This window comes from Fusarium redolens (assembly GCF_020744475.1).
Source record: "Fusarium redolens strain MPI-CAGE-AT-0023 chromosome Unknown BKA55scaffold_6, whole genome shotgun sequence".
NCBI classification, from domain to species: Eukaryota; Fungi; Ascomycota; class Sordariomycetes; order Hypocreales; family Nectriaceae; genus Fusarium; species Fusarium redolens.
In genome coordinates, this window is record NW_025763669.1 from 1,308,934 (window position 1) to 1,322,597 (window position 13,664).

General features: G+C 45.4%; 4 protein-coding genes across 4 annotated transcripts; 2 read left to right on the plus strand and 2 right to left on the minus strand.

Moving 5' to 3' along the window:
• Positions 1-2,274: 2,274 nt before the first annotated feature.
• On the plus strand, positions 2,275-4,263 carry BKA55DRAFT_318736 (uncharacterized protein). The gene is made up of 2 exons (XM_046185673.1): positions 2,275-3,629; positions 3,680-4,263. The coding sequence occupies exons 1-2, from the start codon at positions 2,670-2,672 to the stop codon at positions 4,178-4,180; spliced, it is 1,461 nt and encodes a 486-aa protein (XP_046051091.1). The 5' UTR covers positions 2,275-2,669; the 3' UTR covers positions 4,181-4,263.
• Positions 4,264-4,996: 733 nt separating this feature from the next.
• On the plus strand, positions 4,997-7,393 carry BKA55DRAFT_508395 (uncharacterized protein; the record flags this gene model as incomplete). Its single annotated transcript, XM_046187423.1, has 2 exons — positions 4,997-5,365; positions 5,420-7,393. 2 exons carry the CDS (start codon positions 4,997-4,999, stop codon positions 7,391-7,393), a joined length of 2,343 nt encoding a protein of 780 aa, XP_046051092.1.
• Positions 7,394-8,532: 1,139 nt separating this feature from the next.
• On the minus strand, positions 8,533-8,790 carry BKA55DRAFT_472097 (RlpA-like double-psi beta-barrel-protein domain-containing protein-containing protein; the record flags this gene model as incomplete). Its single annotated transcript, XM_046186146.1, has 1 exon — positions 8,533-8,790. A coding segment is annotated over one exon (258 nt), but the record flags the coding sequence as incomplete, so codon positions are not given.
• A 2,943-nt stretch (positions 8,791-11,733) lies between these two features.
• On the minus strand, positions 11,734-13,055 carry BKA55DRAFT_318779 (putative methyltransferase-domain-containing protein). The gene is made up of 3 exons (XM_046185674.1): positions 12,627-13,055; positions 12,321-12,488; positions 11,734-12,215 (listed from the first exon to the last, which is right to left on the minus strand). The coding sequence occupies exons 1-3, from the start codon at positions 12,866-12,868 to the stop codon at positions 11,870-11,872; spliced, it is 756 nt and encodes a 251-aa protein (XP_046051094.1). The 5' UTR covers positions 12,869-13,055; the 3' UTR covers positions 11,734-11,869.
• Between the last annotated feature and the right edge of the window lie 609 nt (positions 13,056-13,664).

Here is a 13,664-nt window from a genome sequence, read left to right on the forward strand (position 1 = left end):
ATTATAATTTTTAAATTAACCTTTTGCCCTAGCTATTATTTAAATTATTTTAGCTTTTTATATTTATTTCCTTTATATAATTATAAGTTAAATATATTAAAAACTAGGCTTTTTTCTATATTAATAATAATACTAAAGATAGCTAAAATACCTCCTTTTTTAATTATTTATATTTATATACTTAAAAAGGTATTTTTATTTTAATAGCTTATATATAGCTTAATATCCTTATTTACTTAAAAATTTATAAAAAAATATCTTTTATAAATTATTAAAAGGCCCTTAGCCTAGGAGATTAGTATTTCTTTTATTTATTTATAAAGTTTATATTATTATAAAAGTTTAAGCTAATTATATAATATTTTTATACTTTTAATTATATTAATCTTAATATAAGTAATAAAAAGGATTTTTTAAAGACCTTTTAAGTAATTAAAAAGTAATTTAAATATATATAAAGGGTATTTATTAAACTTTATTATTTAAAAACTAATTTAATTATAAATAAGTATATAGTCCCTTTTATAAGTAAATTAAAAGAAATAATACTTATTAAGGGAAAGTCTATATTAATAGGCTTTAAAATCTAAGTTATTATATAATAAGGCTACTTTTTATAATAGCTTTAATATATAAAGGCATTACTAATTATAATTATAATAATTAAGGTAAAAGATATATTAATACTATATAATAAAAAGGAAAAGCTATAAACTAAAATCCTTTTTAATAATATATAAAGTATTATAATTTACTTATTAAAAAGGCTATTAATATAAATATATTATATCTTTATTAATAACCTTTTCTTATTATTATAGCTTTTTTACCTACTTTAATAGCTTAAATATAAGGCTATAGGTATAATATACCTTAATTATAATATTATTATTAAGATAAAGTAAATAAAAGAGATTAAAAAGCTTTTTAATAATAAGCTATTATTATTTAATAAGGTATATTTAATTTTAATAAAAGATAAATAAGTATAAATAACTTTTAGCTATATTTTCCTTATTAACTTATTTCTTTTCTTATTTTTTAAATCCTTTAAATTACTTAAAAAGATAGCTTTATAATACTCTTCCTTTTAACTATATATAATATAGCCCCTCTTAACTATATACTAAAAAAGAGGAAATTGCCTGCTAAAAGAGGTATAAAGGTAAAGGCATAGTGCCTAAAGGAGGTCTTTAATTAGAGATTAGGCTAGGATAATCCTTATTCCTTTTATTATTACTTAATATAATAATAAAATAAATTATATAAATTATAGTAATTAAATAAGATCCTATTCTTTATATTAATATTATTTTTAATATAGTTTTTAATAAGTATTACTTTAATCTTTCCTTTTTAATATTATATTTATAAATAGCTTTATTTTATAAAAAAAAACCTAATATCCTTATTAAAAGCCTTATAATATACTTTAAGACTAAAAAGAGGCTATTTATAATATTATTTTTAATAAGTATAATATTAATAATAATATAAAAAAGAGATATTATATAAAGAAAGAAAAAGATAATAAAGATTTTAAAGTATAGTAAATTTACTTATAAAGAGATATTAATTATATTTATAAAGGCAGAAAAAGCTCTTTTTCTTACTTAGCTTATAAAGGCCTTTAATAAGGATAGCCTTAGCTAAAAAAGTAAAAAAAAAAAAGCTATTTATAGCTAATATTAAGAAATTAGTAATAATTATAGACTAAATATAGCTATAAAGTATATAATATAGCTATTTATAATAATACTAACTATTAGTACTTATATAATATGCTATTTTAGGTATAGGTAGAGGTACCGGCTATTACGGTTATTTTGATTGGCTCCCTACCCTGGTCGTGACCCCGTGGCAGTCTTATGCCGCTTAAAGAGATAGCTTGGGCTACTCTAGCGGCGGAAGCTGTATAGCTTGGGCTCAGCCAAGACACCGTGTAAAAACTATTCTGGATGTTTATTCTCGTTTCTTCTTTTAGACCACCCTGTTATAAAGAATCGATGAGTATACCCACTTGGTGACGGTACGAAGTCGAGACAGAGACTGTTTCACAAAGGGAGACACCAAAGTCTCGACTAACGTACACAGAAAATACTATAGTACTCAGTGGCAGTGCAAGCTAACAAGCTGACATACCGCATTCAAGCGGAGCTTCAGCTTCAGCTTTACAGGCTAGATCCTATTGAATCTCGATTATCCTAATCAAGAAAAAGGTAACAGAAAATCTGAAAATGGATCAAATATGAACAAGCGAAATCGGGAAGAAACAACAGTCGAAAACAAAGCATCGCTTTGCCTCGTTATTGATTCGACTTCTAATTGACGCCCAGCCCATCTCAAGAAGCAAGGATTCTCAACCCCCCATGTCTCAATGCTCTGGGGCGATTGGCTGCCCCGAAACGGGCAGGTTTCCTCTCGGACACTGGGCGATGAGATGCAGCTGAAATGAGCAGCTGAAGCGGCAGATCGCCAGCGGTTCGCCAGTATCAGCAGACTGGACGCCTTCAGCTTTCATTTCTCAGCCCTCCTGGCCATATATACAGACGATTCCGACATGAAAAACGCCTGGTCATCTGCATAGCACCCGCAATCAGCCTCACAAGCCTCTCGTCTCATGCGCCGAGCCGCCAGTCTGCCTTCTGAGACGCTAACGCTCCGCACACATGGATGAGATATACCATAAGATCGCCGAGTTCAATTCGCGGCGAATCGTCCAAACGCACGATGTCCTTTCGTTCAAGTATAGTGAGCTTTGGTGCAGGGATGATACTGGCATTGTCGACTACTATGAAGGGGTCACCACAATACCTGATGTCGCCTCCTGGCTGGCCACAGAGACACGAACAGGAACGACAGGACCAGAGTCACTAATTCTGCGGCTGATATGGCCTAAATTCATCCTCGACGATAACTGTGTTGAGCTTCCCGAAGATGCCAAGAATCAGATTCTAGAGAAGTTTGGACTTGAGCTTGCATACAATTACTTCTCGAGTTGTGTCGCTGGTGTCAATGCCTTTCCTGAGATTGTCAAGCCTGAAGCAAACCAGCAGGCCTACACTTTTTGCTATGCGCCTAAACTTGCGTCTATATGGTCACATACTCGCTTCAGGCCACCTTCTTCGCGACCAGGGGTCACATATGGCATGATTCTGGCTGGCGATAAGGAGCAGCATTATTTGAAGAAGCTTCTAAAGAGCAAAAGCAAGTGGAGTCTTAGCACAGCAAGCCATGCCATGTTTCCTGCGTTTCTCTTTGCTTTCATGTTTCATGGAGAGATTGAGGTAACGCAGAACAACATGAAACCTGGCATTCAGCAGATAGAAGCGCGGACAGGGTACTCAGACTTCAAGACTGAACGGAAACATATCGCGGCTGGTGAGCTGGGCACACTCAGCGCACAGATGAGTGGATTCGCAGTCCGCCTAGCGAGTACAGAACGGAAGGATAAGACGTTACAGAAGCTTCTCGAGTTTGTCCAGCAACGACTGAGCCTTGGCCACAGCTCGAACCCCGAAGCAGACGAGCTGATGAAGAACCATGTCGGTGTTCTCCAGAAACGGTTGATGATGCAGGCCATGGACAGGGAGTATACCCTGAAGAGAGTGCAAATCCAAATCGATGTGGTATGTCGGCCCCAAAGAGATACATCATGAGGATACTGACTTTTTGCCAGTTGAATAATCTCATATCAGAGAACTACAGCCTTTCCAACTACATCATCTCTATATCTACTCTTCGCGACGCTGCATCCATGAAGACGTTGGCGTTTGTGACAATGTTCTTTTTACCAGGCAGTTTTATTTCGGCGCTCTTCTCGACTGATCTCTTCGATTGGGACAATGCACACGCTGATGGAGGAGATATCGGGATCAAAACCACACCACAGTTTCGATTATACTGGGCCATCACTATACCACTTACCCTCATCACGTTTATACTCTATTTTATGTGGGCTGAGTTCTCCAGCTTTGATCGGAGCCAAAGAAGAGAACGGAGAAGATGGGGGTTTCCCAGAACTGAGAGTATGAAAGCTCAAGACCAAACCCGGTCACCTATGCAAGTATTGAAAGATCAACGCGAACGTGTGAGTGAGGCGTATGCGATGGCTAAGAGGAGACAAACCGTCTTTGGACAAGGCGATAAAGATGAATCGATAGGTGCAAGGAATGAATAGGCCAAGCATTAATTGCTGAGATACCACTTGTGTATACTAGATTGTATGATAGCGACGTTGGAGTTGGTTGATGATTTGTATGCTTAGAAATATGATGGTGGAAAGTCTCAATCAATAAGTATTGTTCTCGAACTATGGCATTGTTGAAATAGCACAATCTGTATGAATGGAAAAGAGGAAATGTTATGTTGATCTAAAGTTCGAGGTCTTTTTGCCCCACGGTCGAGACTCTAACCCATGTAATGTTTCAACAACCAACAATGCAAATGGGCATGCAAATGCAATGGCATTCTCTTGTTCAGACCTTCCCGTTTCCATCTCTTCGGTCCAGCCGTTGAATCTCGATCCCATCTGCCTTCCTCGAGTCCCGCATGACGCAACAGCTCAATTGGCCATTTTCATGTGCCCAATCATGTTGAAGTCGGGGTATAAACTCGGACCAAACATATCCGCCCGCATGATCGATCGAGGCCTGGGCCTCTAACAAACAGATAGATCATAGATGTATGGCACAGTACACGCCAAAGAACCAACATCTAGCCTGATCCTTCTTCCCCTCATTCCCTTTTCCTTCCTTTTTACACTCATTTTCTTGTTTTCGGCCGTTCATCTTTATTCACGCCCGTTATTCTGAGGCGTCTTGACGGTTTTGTGAGCTTCATTGGAGGCTTGCTTGTGCTGTTACGACCGCCGATCTACGTCAGAATTGATTGGGAGTGACGGACTAGTCACATCAGCTCCAGCGCAAAAAATCAAAACAAAGCAGCAAGATTTCCGAGGCCTTCGCAAGACGACAGGACGCGGTACATTGCCATAATGGCCTCGCGTTCAGCTTCAGGTACTGCTAACTCAGCACCGGGAACTATCGTGCCTGCGCAGCTCGGCTTCCTCGCCATCTTCAACCCCACGCTTGGCAATACCGACGAGACCATCGAGGATCAGATTGTCTACTATGCCTCTGTTACAACACGAGCCGCGCATAATAAGCGCAGGTGCACTCGTGGCCAGCCAACCCAGAATATCTCTACAGAAGAGCGAAATGAGCGTTTGCGACAGATTGGCCTGGCCCAGGGCATGGCTAGTTTCAGCCGCGGTTTTGCGAGCGGTTCAACAGTAGACACTATCGACACCGAAAAATCAAGAGTCATACTACATGAGCTCGAGCCTGGCTGGTGGATCCTAGCGGTAAGAATATCACGACTCTGTTATGTTCAACACCATACTCACCGATATTACTAGAGCATCGACCTCACCAAACTACCTCTCCCTCCTCGACTCGCTACTAAGAAGAGTGAAGCCGCCGAAGAACGATACGAATACTCCAGTCGCGAGATGAAACCCGCGAGCCTGTTGTTGCGCGATCTGCTGCGAGCTCATAGCATATTCCTTATGCATCATGACTCCTCGTTAAGCGCCCTCTTCGTGCGTAACAAGAGAACAAAGTTCATCACTATATTGAGCCGATACTGGGATCTCTACCTTTCGACCTGGAATGTCATGATGCATGGGAACCCAGCTCGTGACATCTTCGGGGGCATCCCCATTGCTGCCTCTGGGGAGCTAGGCGTAGGTGTTGGCGAGGAAGAACGTGGTAGCGGCGAGCGAGCCGTATTGGAAGGACTGGTCGGGAGTATAGAAGGGCTCGTCGATTTAGTTGTTTCCAAGTTCGGGGACTACAACCCTGAATCGCCTCCTCCAAGCGACCCATATGGCGACCCTGAGCAATGGTTAGGAACAGGAAGAGAACCCGGTCCTGATGACGGTGCCATCTTTTTGGGTACCGGCGCTCTGTCCAGAAAATCAGTGAGAGACGTTACACACTGGATGGAGGATCTATACACCTGGGGCGATCATGCTTACGGCATCATAGAGAGTCCAACATCGGTTCGGCGCGCAAAAAGGAAAAGGGCAGCTGATCGGCAGCAAGCGGCTCAAGATCAAACACAGGCACCAGCCAGTGAACCCACGAAATCCTCAACAGGGAAACAGGCTGGGGAGAGTTTCAGCAAAGACCAGCCCCAAATTCAGGTGACCGAAGATGGCAAGCTGGATAAGATGGTTAGCTATCTCAAGTTGGGTTATGGTACATACTGGTCTTTGCCTGGCGGCACTGGTAGTGGTGATTCTCCTACCAAACAGCCCGAGAGTCCGCAGCAGGATCCTAAAACTACTCAAGACACAACCAAACTGGCACGACCTAGCCTCGCGGAACGCACGCCTTCGTATGAGGCTGCTGGCCACTACCTTATCGGTCTGAAAGGCGAGATCAATGAGGATTATAGCGGAACAGACAGTGCAAGTTCTGATGATGCTGGTGAGGGGGTACCTAATTCTCGTACTGTCTTGCGAACGGTAAACATTGAGCTTGAAAGTGAGGCTCTGGATAGACCAGAGGCCATAACTGTGCGTGACTTTGAGCATCCAGCCAATGCTCTCACGCAGTCGCAAGTGGTAGGGAATATGATACCTGGGTATGACTCCCACGATCTCAACAAGGCCAAGAAGCTGCGCGTTGTTGTCTACGTCAACCGACCATTCATGTTCACCTTTCTGTTTAATCTACGAACCGACTCCCTTGCCATGGATTCCCTCTATCGCTCCCTTCATCATCAACTCGCTCCTCTACGCAAGCCTCTTCTCCTCTCAACAAGTTATCGCCCGGAGCGACCTGGCACCGATGCAGGTTCTGGTAGCAGCCACTCGGGAAACAACATATATGATCTCGTCTGGGATCCCGTCTCATTGACGGTCCATTCATCAATACCAAATATACCAGAAGTTTACGATGATACGGAACCCTGGTCCCGTCCTGATGCTCTCAACACTCATCTTCACCTGGTCAACCTCTATATTGGTACTCGATCCCGTTCAACAGCTCTTGAGCGGACCGAAAAGTCCAGCCGTGGATGGTGGATCGTCTGGACACGTCTGCTCGACCGTCAAGAAAATGCTGCCACAGGGAATCTCTCTACAATTCACGAAGGCGGAGCTGGCTCAAATACAGACCAGAACACCTCTCAAGATGAAGAAGAGAGGAAATATTCTGGTCCCGATCCCTGGCATCCGGATGTTGCCAAGGAAATCTTCCTCATCCGCCGCGCAAGCGATCACGTCGGCTTCCGTACAGATTCCACGGAGGGTGCAGGCAAGCTCGCTCAGGGCATCGGCGTCGATACACGCCGCTATGTGGAGGAACTATTGAACCTGCTATGAAGGTTTCAGAATACACTGCATACGAGTTATGACTTGGAGTTGCCGTTGAAGGCCGTGCTACATGTATCAAGCCCCTCTTCTTGGATGAGGATGAGAATACGCAAACAATAAATGCGGTACGATAGACGTACTGTATCCATACATACATACATGCAAAGCATACGCACGGCTGGACGGGAGTCTTGAGAGTCTGTCAATGCCTATATTTGTATCCGTATCGATAGCTCGTATTCAAAACGCCTCTGTAAGGCGAAGAATCATTAACTAACCAACCGTGTCCCTTTTCTCCCCTTCCTTTATCCTTTTCCAAAAGGGCAATCGGAATCCTTTCGTGTGACGCTACCTGCTTTCCAGCCCTTTAACCCTCACTGAGGGGCCATCAGTAAAGTCCAGCTGAAGGGAGTGGCTTCGTTACACTGCTTCCAGACAGGTGCCCTCACTCACCTCTGGATACCAACTGTTTATTGACTAACCGTGCTATGACATCGACCAACACGACAAGGAATTTGTTTTAGTGCAATAGTTCGTCATTATTAAGCCGAGCGATATTCATTAGCAGAGTCAAGTTCCCCATTTCTGTTGGTTGATCGTTAAATGCTCAAGTTTCAGCTTAAACGAGAATTCATTTTAAAGTTGATCGCACATAGACCCTGTTGAAGACATGGGTTGGTTGACCAGGTCATAGTAGACATGGAGTAGCGACCAAAAGACCAGGATCCCCAAATTAGAACCCGCTCGCTTCATCTCAGCTAAGATTAGATTCAAAATAAACAATGCTAGACATGTCACAACAATTGAGGGACAGTCATATAACGTAATGTAATCAAATGTGCAGTCCCCGATTGAGGGTGCTGTATTGTTTGTCTATCCGAACGGCGTATCCAAAGTTATGTACATAGAAGTCAACGACTGTCAACCGTAGCTGATCCGCCTAAGAAACCAAAAAACACCCCAATCCAGAATCTCCAGGTCTAGGTCCAAGAGGTACCCAAGTGCCTTTTTTATGTCTCACGCCCCAGCGCCTTAAGGGGTGAAGAGATTCCCGCTTCATGAAAAGTACAAGTCGTAAGAAAAGGGTATCCTTCGTAGTGTTTTCATGATTCAAGAAAACATGTTTGTCATGGCGCTTAGTTGAACCACCACTCGACCTCAGTGCGGCCAGAGTCGAGGCTGCCCCAGATCTCCTCGTAGACCTTTCGGCTGACATCGATGTCGTTGAGAGCGCAACCCATACACTTATCGGCGACGGTAGCCTGGGCAGTCTTGCCGTTGGCCTTGATGGTGATGGTCTTGCCGCACATAGGGTTGTTGTTGGAAAGCTCACCCATCAGGAGGTGGGAGAGAGCGACGATGTTGATAGAGTCATCCTTGCCGGAGTCGTCCTCACCGCAAGCACCTTGACCAATGTCATAATAGGTGAACTCGCCCTGCTTGGCGGCAGAGCTGCCGCCAGAGGAGCTACCGCCAGAGGCAGGTTTGGCAGCCTTCTCCTGCTGAACGGGAGCGACCTCAGTCTCGGGCTCGGGCTCCTTCTTGGGGGCCTTGACAACAGGCTTGGGAGCCTGAGTGGTGGGCTGAGGAGCAGGAGCCTGAGTAGTGGGCTTAACGGGAGCAACGTACTGAGAGGTGGGCTCAGCAGCAGCCTCGGCCTCAGTGGTGGGCTCAGGAGGAGGAGGGGGAGGAGTGTAGACGCTGGTGACCAGAGTAGTGGTAGGGGCGGGAGGAGGAGCAGGCTTCTTCTCCTTCTTGGGAGCAACCTTCTTAGGAGCAGGCTGAGTTGTCTCGGGCTGAGGAGCTGTAGTAGGCTCGGCCTCAGGTCGGACCCAGACGGTGGTGGTGGCATCGACCATCTTGGTAACGTACTCGATCTCGGTCACCCACTCAACCTCGGTGACAACATCGCGCTTGTCGTTCTGGTGGTGACGGCGGTGGTGGTTTCCGTGAGGGTTGGCATGGGGCTGGGCAACGGCCGCAGCGGCGAGGAAGGCAGAAGCAAGAGTGAAAGACTTCATGTTGATATATGGATAGTTTGTTGTTATTGTTGTTTCGAGTTCTGTTGTTCAACCAAGGAGTGGCTGTAGCTGTGATACGTCTGGTGTGTAGACGAAAGGGTATCTCAACGCGATGGATTGCTAGGCAAAGGAAGGATGGTTTAGATTCTATTCCACAGGAACGAATCTATTCAAAAAAGAATTGAAGGAATGGATGTTGATCGTCGTGTGAGGGAATGTGTGCGTGAGAGTGAGAGAGTCCTGCTCAGTGCTCAGGTGGGAATGAGTGGTGTTTGAACTCGAAGAGATCGTAGGTGAAGAAACGAAACAAGGGGAGGAACCGACTCTTCCTTTAATACTACGCCTCGCCGTAAAAGACGGCGCCGGCTCATTATGCTAGCTCTTAAAAGACTTGGCTTTAGACTAGTACCTTACTCCTAGCCAGGTACCGAAGACTGAGGTGTGCCATCCATAACCAACGCTGCACGCAGTGTGTCCTCAAGCAACTGTGAGTCAAGGGTACCGCAACTGTAAGCAAAAGAACCGCAGGCGGCGGCGTACCGGATTCATCCCCGGTAGTAGAAGCTGAGAGAGAGTTCCGCTTTGGGGGGGCCTGGCCACGCGTGGTTTTTTCCAAAGAAATCCACCCAGGAGCATAGCCCACCCACCCAATTCCAAGCTAGTCTTTCTCGTGCCTGTCCTTGTTCCGAGGTGGATGGTGGAGACGAAACGGGCCACAGCACGGACGTGGCAAGCTGCCATCTCCTTCGCTCTTCAGGAGGTTTTCACTGGGCCATTGGGATCTGCTGAAGCCAGCCATAAAACACTTCCCTGCATACATGCATAGTAGTCTGCCCTAACAGCTACGTAAAAAAAATAAAAAATAAAAAAGCCAGAGCGCTACACAGCCTGAGAAGGAGGCCTGCGGAGAGGACAAGGAGAAGCAAAATCAACCCTGTCACCCTCCAGGGGTGCCGTGGCACCATCAAGGGGCATTCATCGTATTGTGCTGCAAAGTTGATCGCCAGCCTCCTCATTCAGAACTTCAAAACCCGTTCTCAATCAGCTAGCTGCCTCATCTGAGAACGTGTTTTCGGGGAACAGCGAGTCACGTAGTGCGAGCCGCGTCATCTCAGTCCAGTGCAGTTGGAGAGGTCGTCAACGGAATCATCAGAGTCATATCGCCGAGCAACTTTGATTTTGTCAGGTCCCTCACAACCTTTACAGAGCACGCACGCAGTTCAGTGGTCCGACTCAAGGCATATTTTCTCACCCAGGACGTTGTGATTGGTCAATCTGCAAGGGGCCGCCCTGTCGTCAGCTTCCGAGTTAAATCTTGTCAGGGCTAAGAGGCAGCCAATGACAGTCTATATGTGCCTGACGATGGCGGGGTCTGCGGAGCGAGAAAACAAGGAACATCTGACACTGATGGAGGACCAAACTTGGTGGGAGGGGGAGACAAGGTGAATCGATCTCTGAGTTGTCCTGTTCGCTGGCGCCCTGTGCCTGGCCCGAAACGCAGAGGCTTGAGAGGCTTGAAAGCACTCAACGAGTCAACTTGCGTCGGGGAGGTGTGGAGGAAGCCATGCGCCAAGTTGAAACAAGACCCATTTCTTCCCAGGTTCAGGACAACGTTAATCTGGGTGCCACTTCATCCACTAATAAACAACCCAACGGCTTGCTTACACGGCTTGCAGCAGTAAGAGCAGTTTTAGAAGCGTGAGAAAGTACCCAAAAAACCGGTGGTGTGAGGGAAATAAAAAGTCTTCTTTGCCGCCTTCTCTTGCTGGGTCGTTCGGCATAATGTTGGCGCCAATGCATGCGTGACGTTCACACTTGTTGAGTCGGGCTTCAAGGCCTTATTCCCTTTGCTTCGTTGTCTGTGTGAACATGTATGCGCTTTCACTGTGATGCGATGTGATCAAAATCTTGCGGTGTGCTTGAGATTTCTCAAGACGCAAAGGCTTCCAGCCCGCTTCCACAAGCGCTACATTCATCACTCTCAAAGCTCATGGACTTTGTTTTCTTTGCTAAGCACAGATATCATTGGTCCAGCTTGTACTGTGTCTTTTATTATAACAAAGGCGATAGACAAGTTTCAGGCACATGTCGCCCGGAGGATAGTCAGTAACGCAGGTGTGGGTGCTCTACATTTCTTTTCTCTCTTGCACGAATTCCGAGCCCTCGAATCGGTTGGAAAGTCAACAGTTTGAGGGCCCATATAGCTCCATCATATTGATACTTAGAGCAATACGTGAGGCGGACAATCATTGAATCGACTCAAGAACCCTCGAAAAACCCCTTGGCGACGTTACATAGAAGTCCTGTTGGTCAGACTTACTATGCAGTCCTATCAGCGTCAATGTGTTTCCTCATGAAAGGATCCAGTCGGGTCTCCGCGCGAGGACTCAACATGCATGGTCAGTTTTCAGGCGCATGCCAATAAAGATGCTGTGTAGACAAAGCATTTCCTTGACCTTTTTTATCATCTTGACAGCTGAGGTTGACTTTGGTTTTTGGTGGCTTTCGTTTGGCTTGTGCTTGGGCGGCTGGTGAAAGAAAAGAGGAAAAGACCCTGGCGCTGGAAAATGGGTCTATCCTCGTCGAATATTTCTTCAACCTTGAACGCTTTCTTAGCCATTTTGACAAAGGTCATGTCCGCGCGTCTCCTCTTCTTGAAACAGAAGTACACGACAGCTGCGGGGTTGAGCTCTAATAGAGCCTTAAGAGTAGACATCAGGAGAGGGAAAGCAGGTTCGAAATAGACGCATTCGCCAGCCAATATCACGTCTGGCTTTTGCTCCAGCACAGCAGCTGGCAAGTCTTCGCCCCTACATGAACAGACCAGTCAGCTTGGTGGCTCGCCTTCATCTGACCAGGGGATTGGTTTCGCAGAGTAGGAGGTTACACGTGATAATAAATCCGAATTCACGTACCAGTTGAGCACCATCGCCTTGGCTTTGTCTTGCAAGTTGTTTAGCTCGATGTTGTGCTGCATCAGCTCATACATCTCTAGCTGGTCCGTCACTAGCAACTGATTTCGAAGTTGACATTCTAAGGCGACGGCGAGACCGATGAGACCACCGCCAGCTCCAAGTTCCAATCTGCGGCCAACGAGTCAGCATGTCTACTCCGTCTTTCATTATACTCACACTGTCTATGCAGACCAAGACAAAGGACCCAGTCCAAGTCACATGCATGCGATAGCAGTGTCGAAGTTGAAGAAAGAGCGCGAAACTCACATCCGAGCGTCAGCAAGTCGGTCTTTGTGGTAACGCAACATATGCTTTCCGAGAAGCATTCCCGCGGGCCACGTTTGCCCACCACAACCAGATCGGACATCTTCGTGCACCTTGAGAGGACTGGAGAGGACGCCATCGAAATCGACAGTCGCAACACCACTGGCCTTGAAGGACGGCAATGGAGCAATATCCTCGCTGATAGTGACTGGGTCCATCAAGGGGGACGATGGTGGACTACTCATTGCGAAAGCCTTGTTGCTGTTCTTCCCTTCGACTCGAGTTCCTTGACTTTTGCAGAGGGTCAAAGAAAAATAGGCTGCGTGTAGTAGTCGGATCTATCACGACTAGTAAGCCCTCAAGGGATAGTGTTGAAGGGATATAGATGCAGTGGAGCTTGAGAGGCACTGCCCTGCAGATAAATCGAGGAAGATGGCTCCGTTCTATTCAAATGAAGCAAGAGGAATAACTTTCTATGACTTTGCTGTTCCGGCCCTTCAGGTAGGCTACTTCCTCTTGCACCTGCTAACCTAGAATGAGATAGGCTTCTACCGAGTTATCTGTGAAAAGAACAACTGCCCTGTGTCACCTGCAGACTTTTTTTTCTTTCATATCAACCTATGGCATCTCTTCCTACTCGACTGCTCCTCTTTTGCCTCTTCAACTTGGGCCGATTAGACTGCTGTTTTTTCCACTTGCATACGTGTGCGATCCAGACTCAAATAGACCCTTTTGTTTTTTTTTGGCCGTCGATCAAACGGTGCGCTGCATCCTCCGCTTAAATAGTCATCGAAACAGTTGAGCGATTGGCTCGTTAAAGGCTCTACGGGACTGACGATAGCGACTAAACTATCACAAAACTCATACTCCGTTTGGATAAGGGCTCCTCCACAAATTAATTCGCCGAGTTGCCCTTTAACAAGAAATCGCGAGTGATCCACTACTACCTCACTCGAGTGAGTGTTGCTACTAAGAGAGTTGATAGATACCGGGGGTCAATTCATGTTACATCAGGTTGACGACTCCTTGGGAATGGCCATG

Excerpts from the sequence above, each read along its gene's own strand:
- BKA55DRAFT_318736 (XM_046185673.1), top strand. The coding sequence starts at position 2,670 with ATGGATGAGATATACCATAAGATCGCCGAGTTCAATTCGCGGCGAATC. Across the intron at positions 3,630-3,679 it reads TGCAAATCCAAATCGATGTG|TTGAATAATCTCATATCAGA; the intron begins GTATGTCGGCCC and ends ACTTTTTGCCAG.
- BKA55DRAFT_318779 (XM_046185674.1), bottom strand. The coding sequence starts at position 12,868 with ATGAGTAGTCCACCATCGTCCCCCTTGATGGACCCAGTCACTATCAGC. Across the intron at positions 12,489-12,626 it reads CGACTTGCTGACGCTCGGAT|ATTGGAACTTGGAGCTGGCG; the intron begins GTGAGTTTCGCG and ends CGTTGGCCGCAG. Across the intron at positions 12,216-12,320 it reads AAGGCGATGGTGCTCAACTG|GGGCGAAGACTTGCCAGCTG; the intron begins GTACGTGAATTC and ends CTGTTCATGTAG.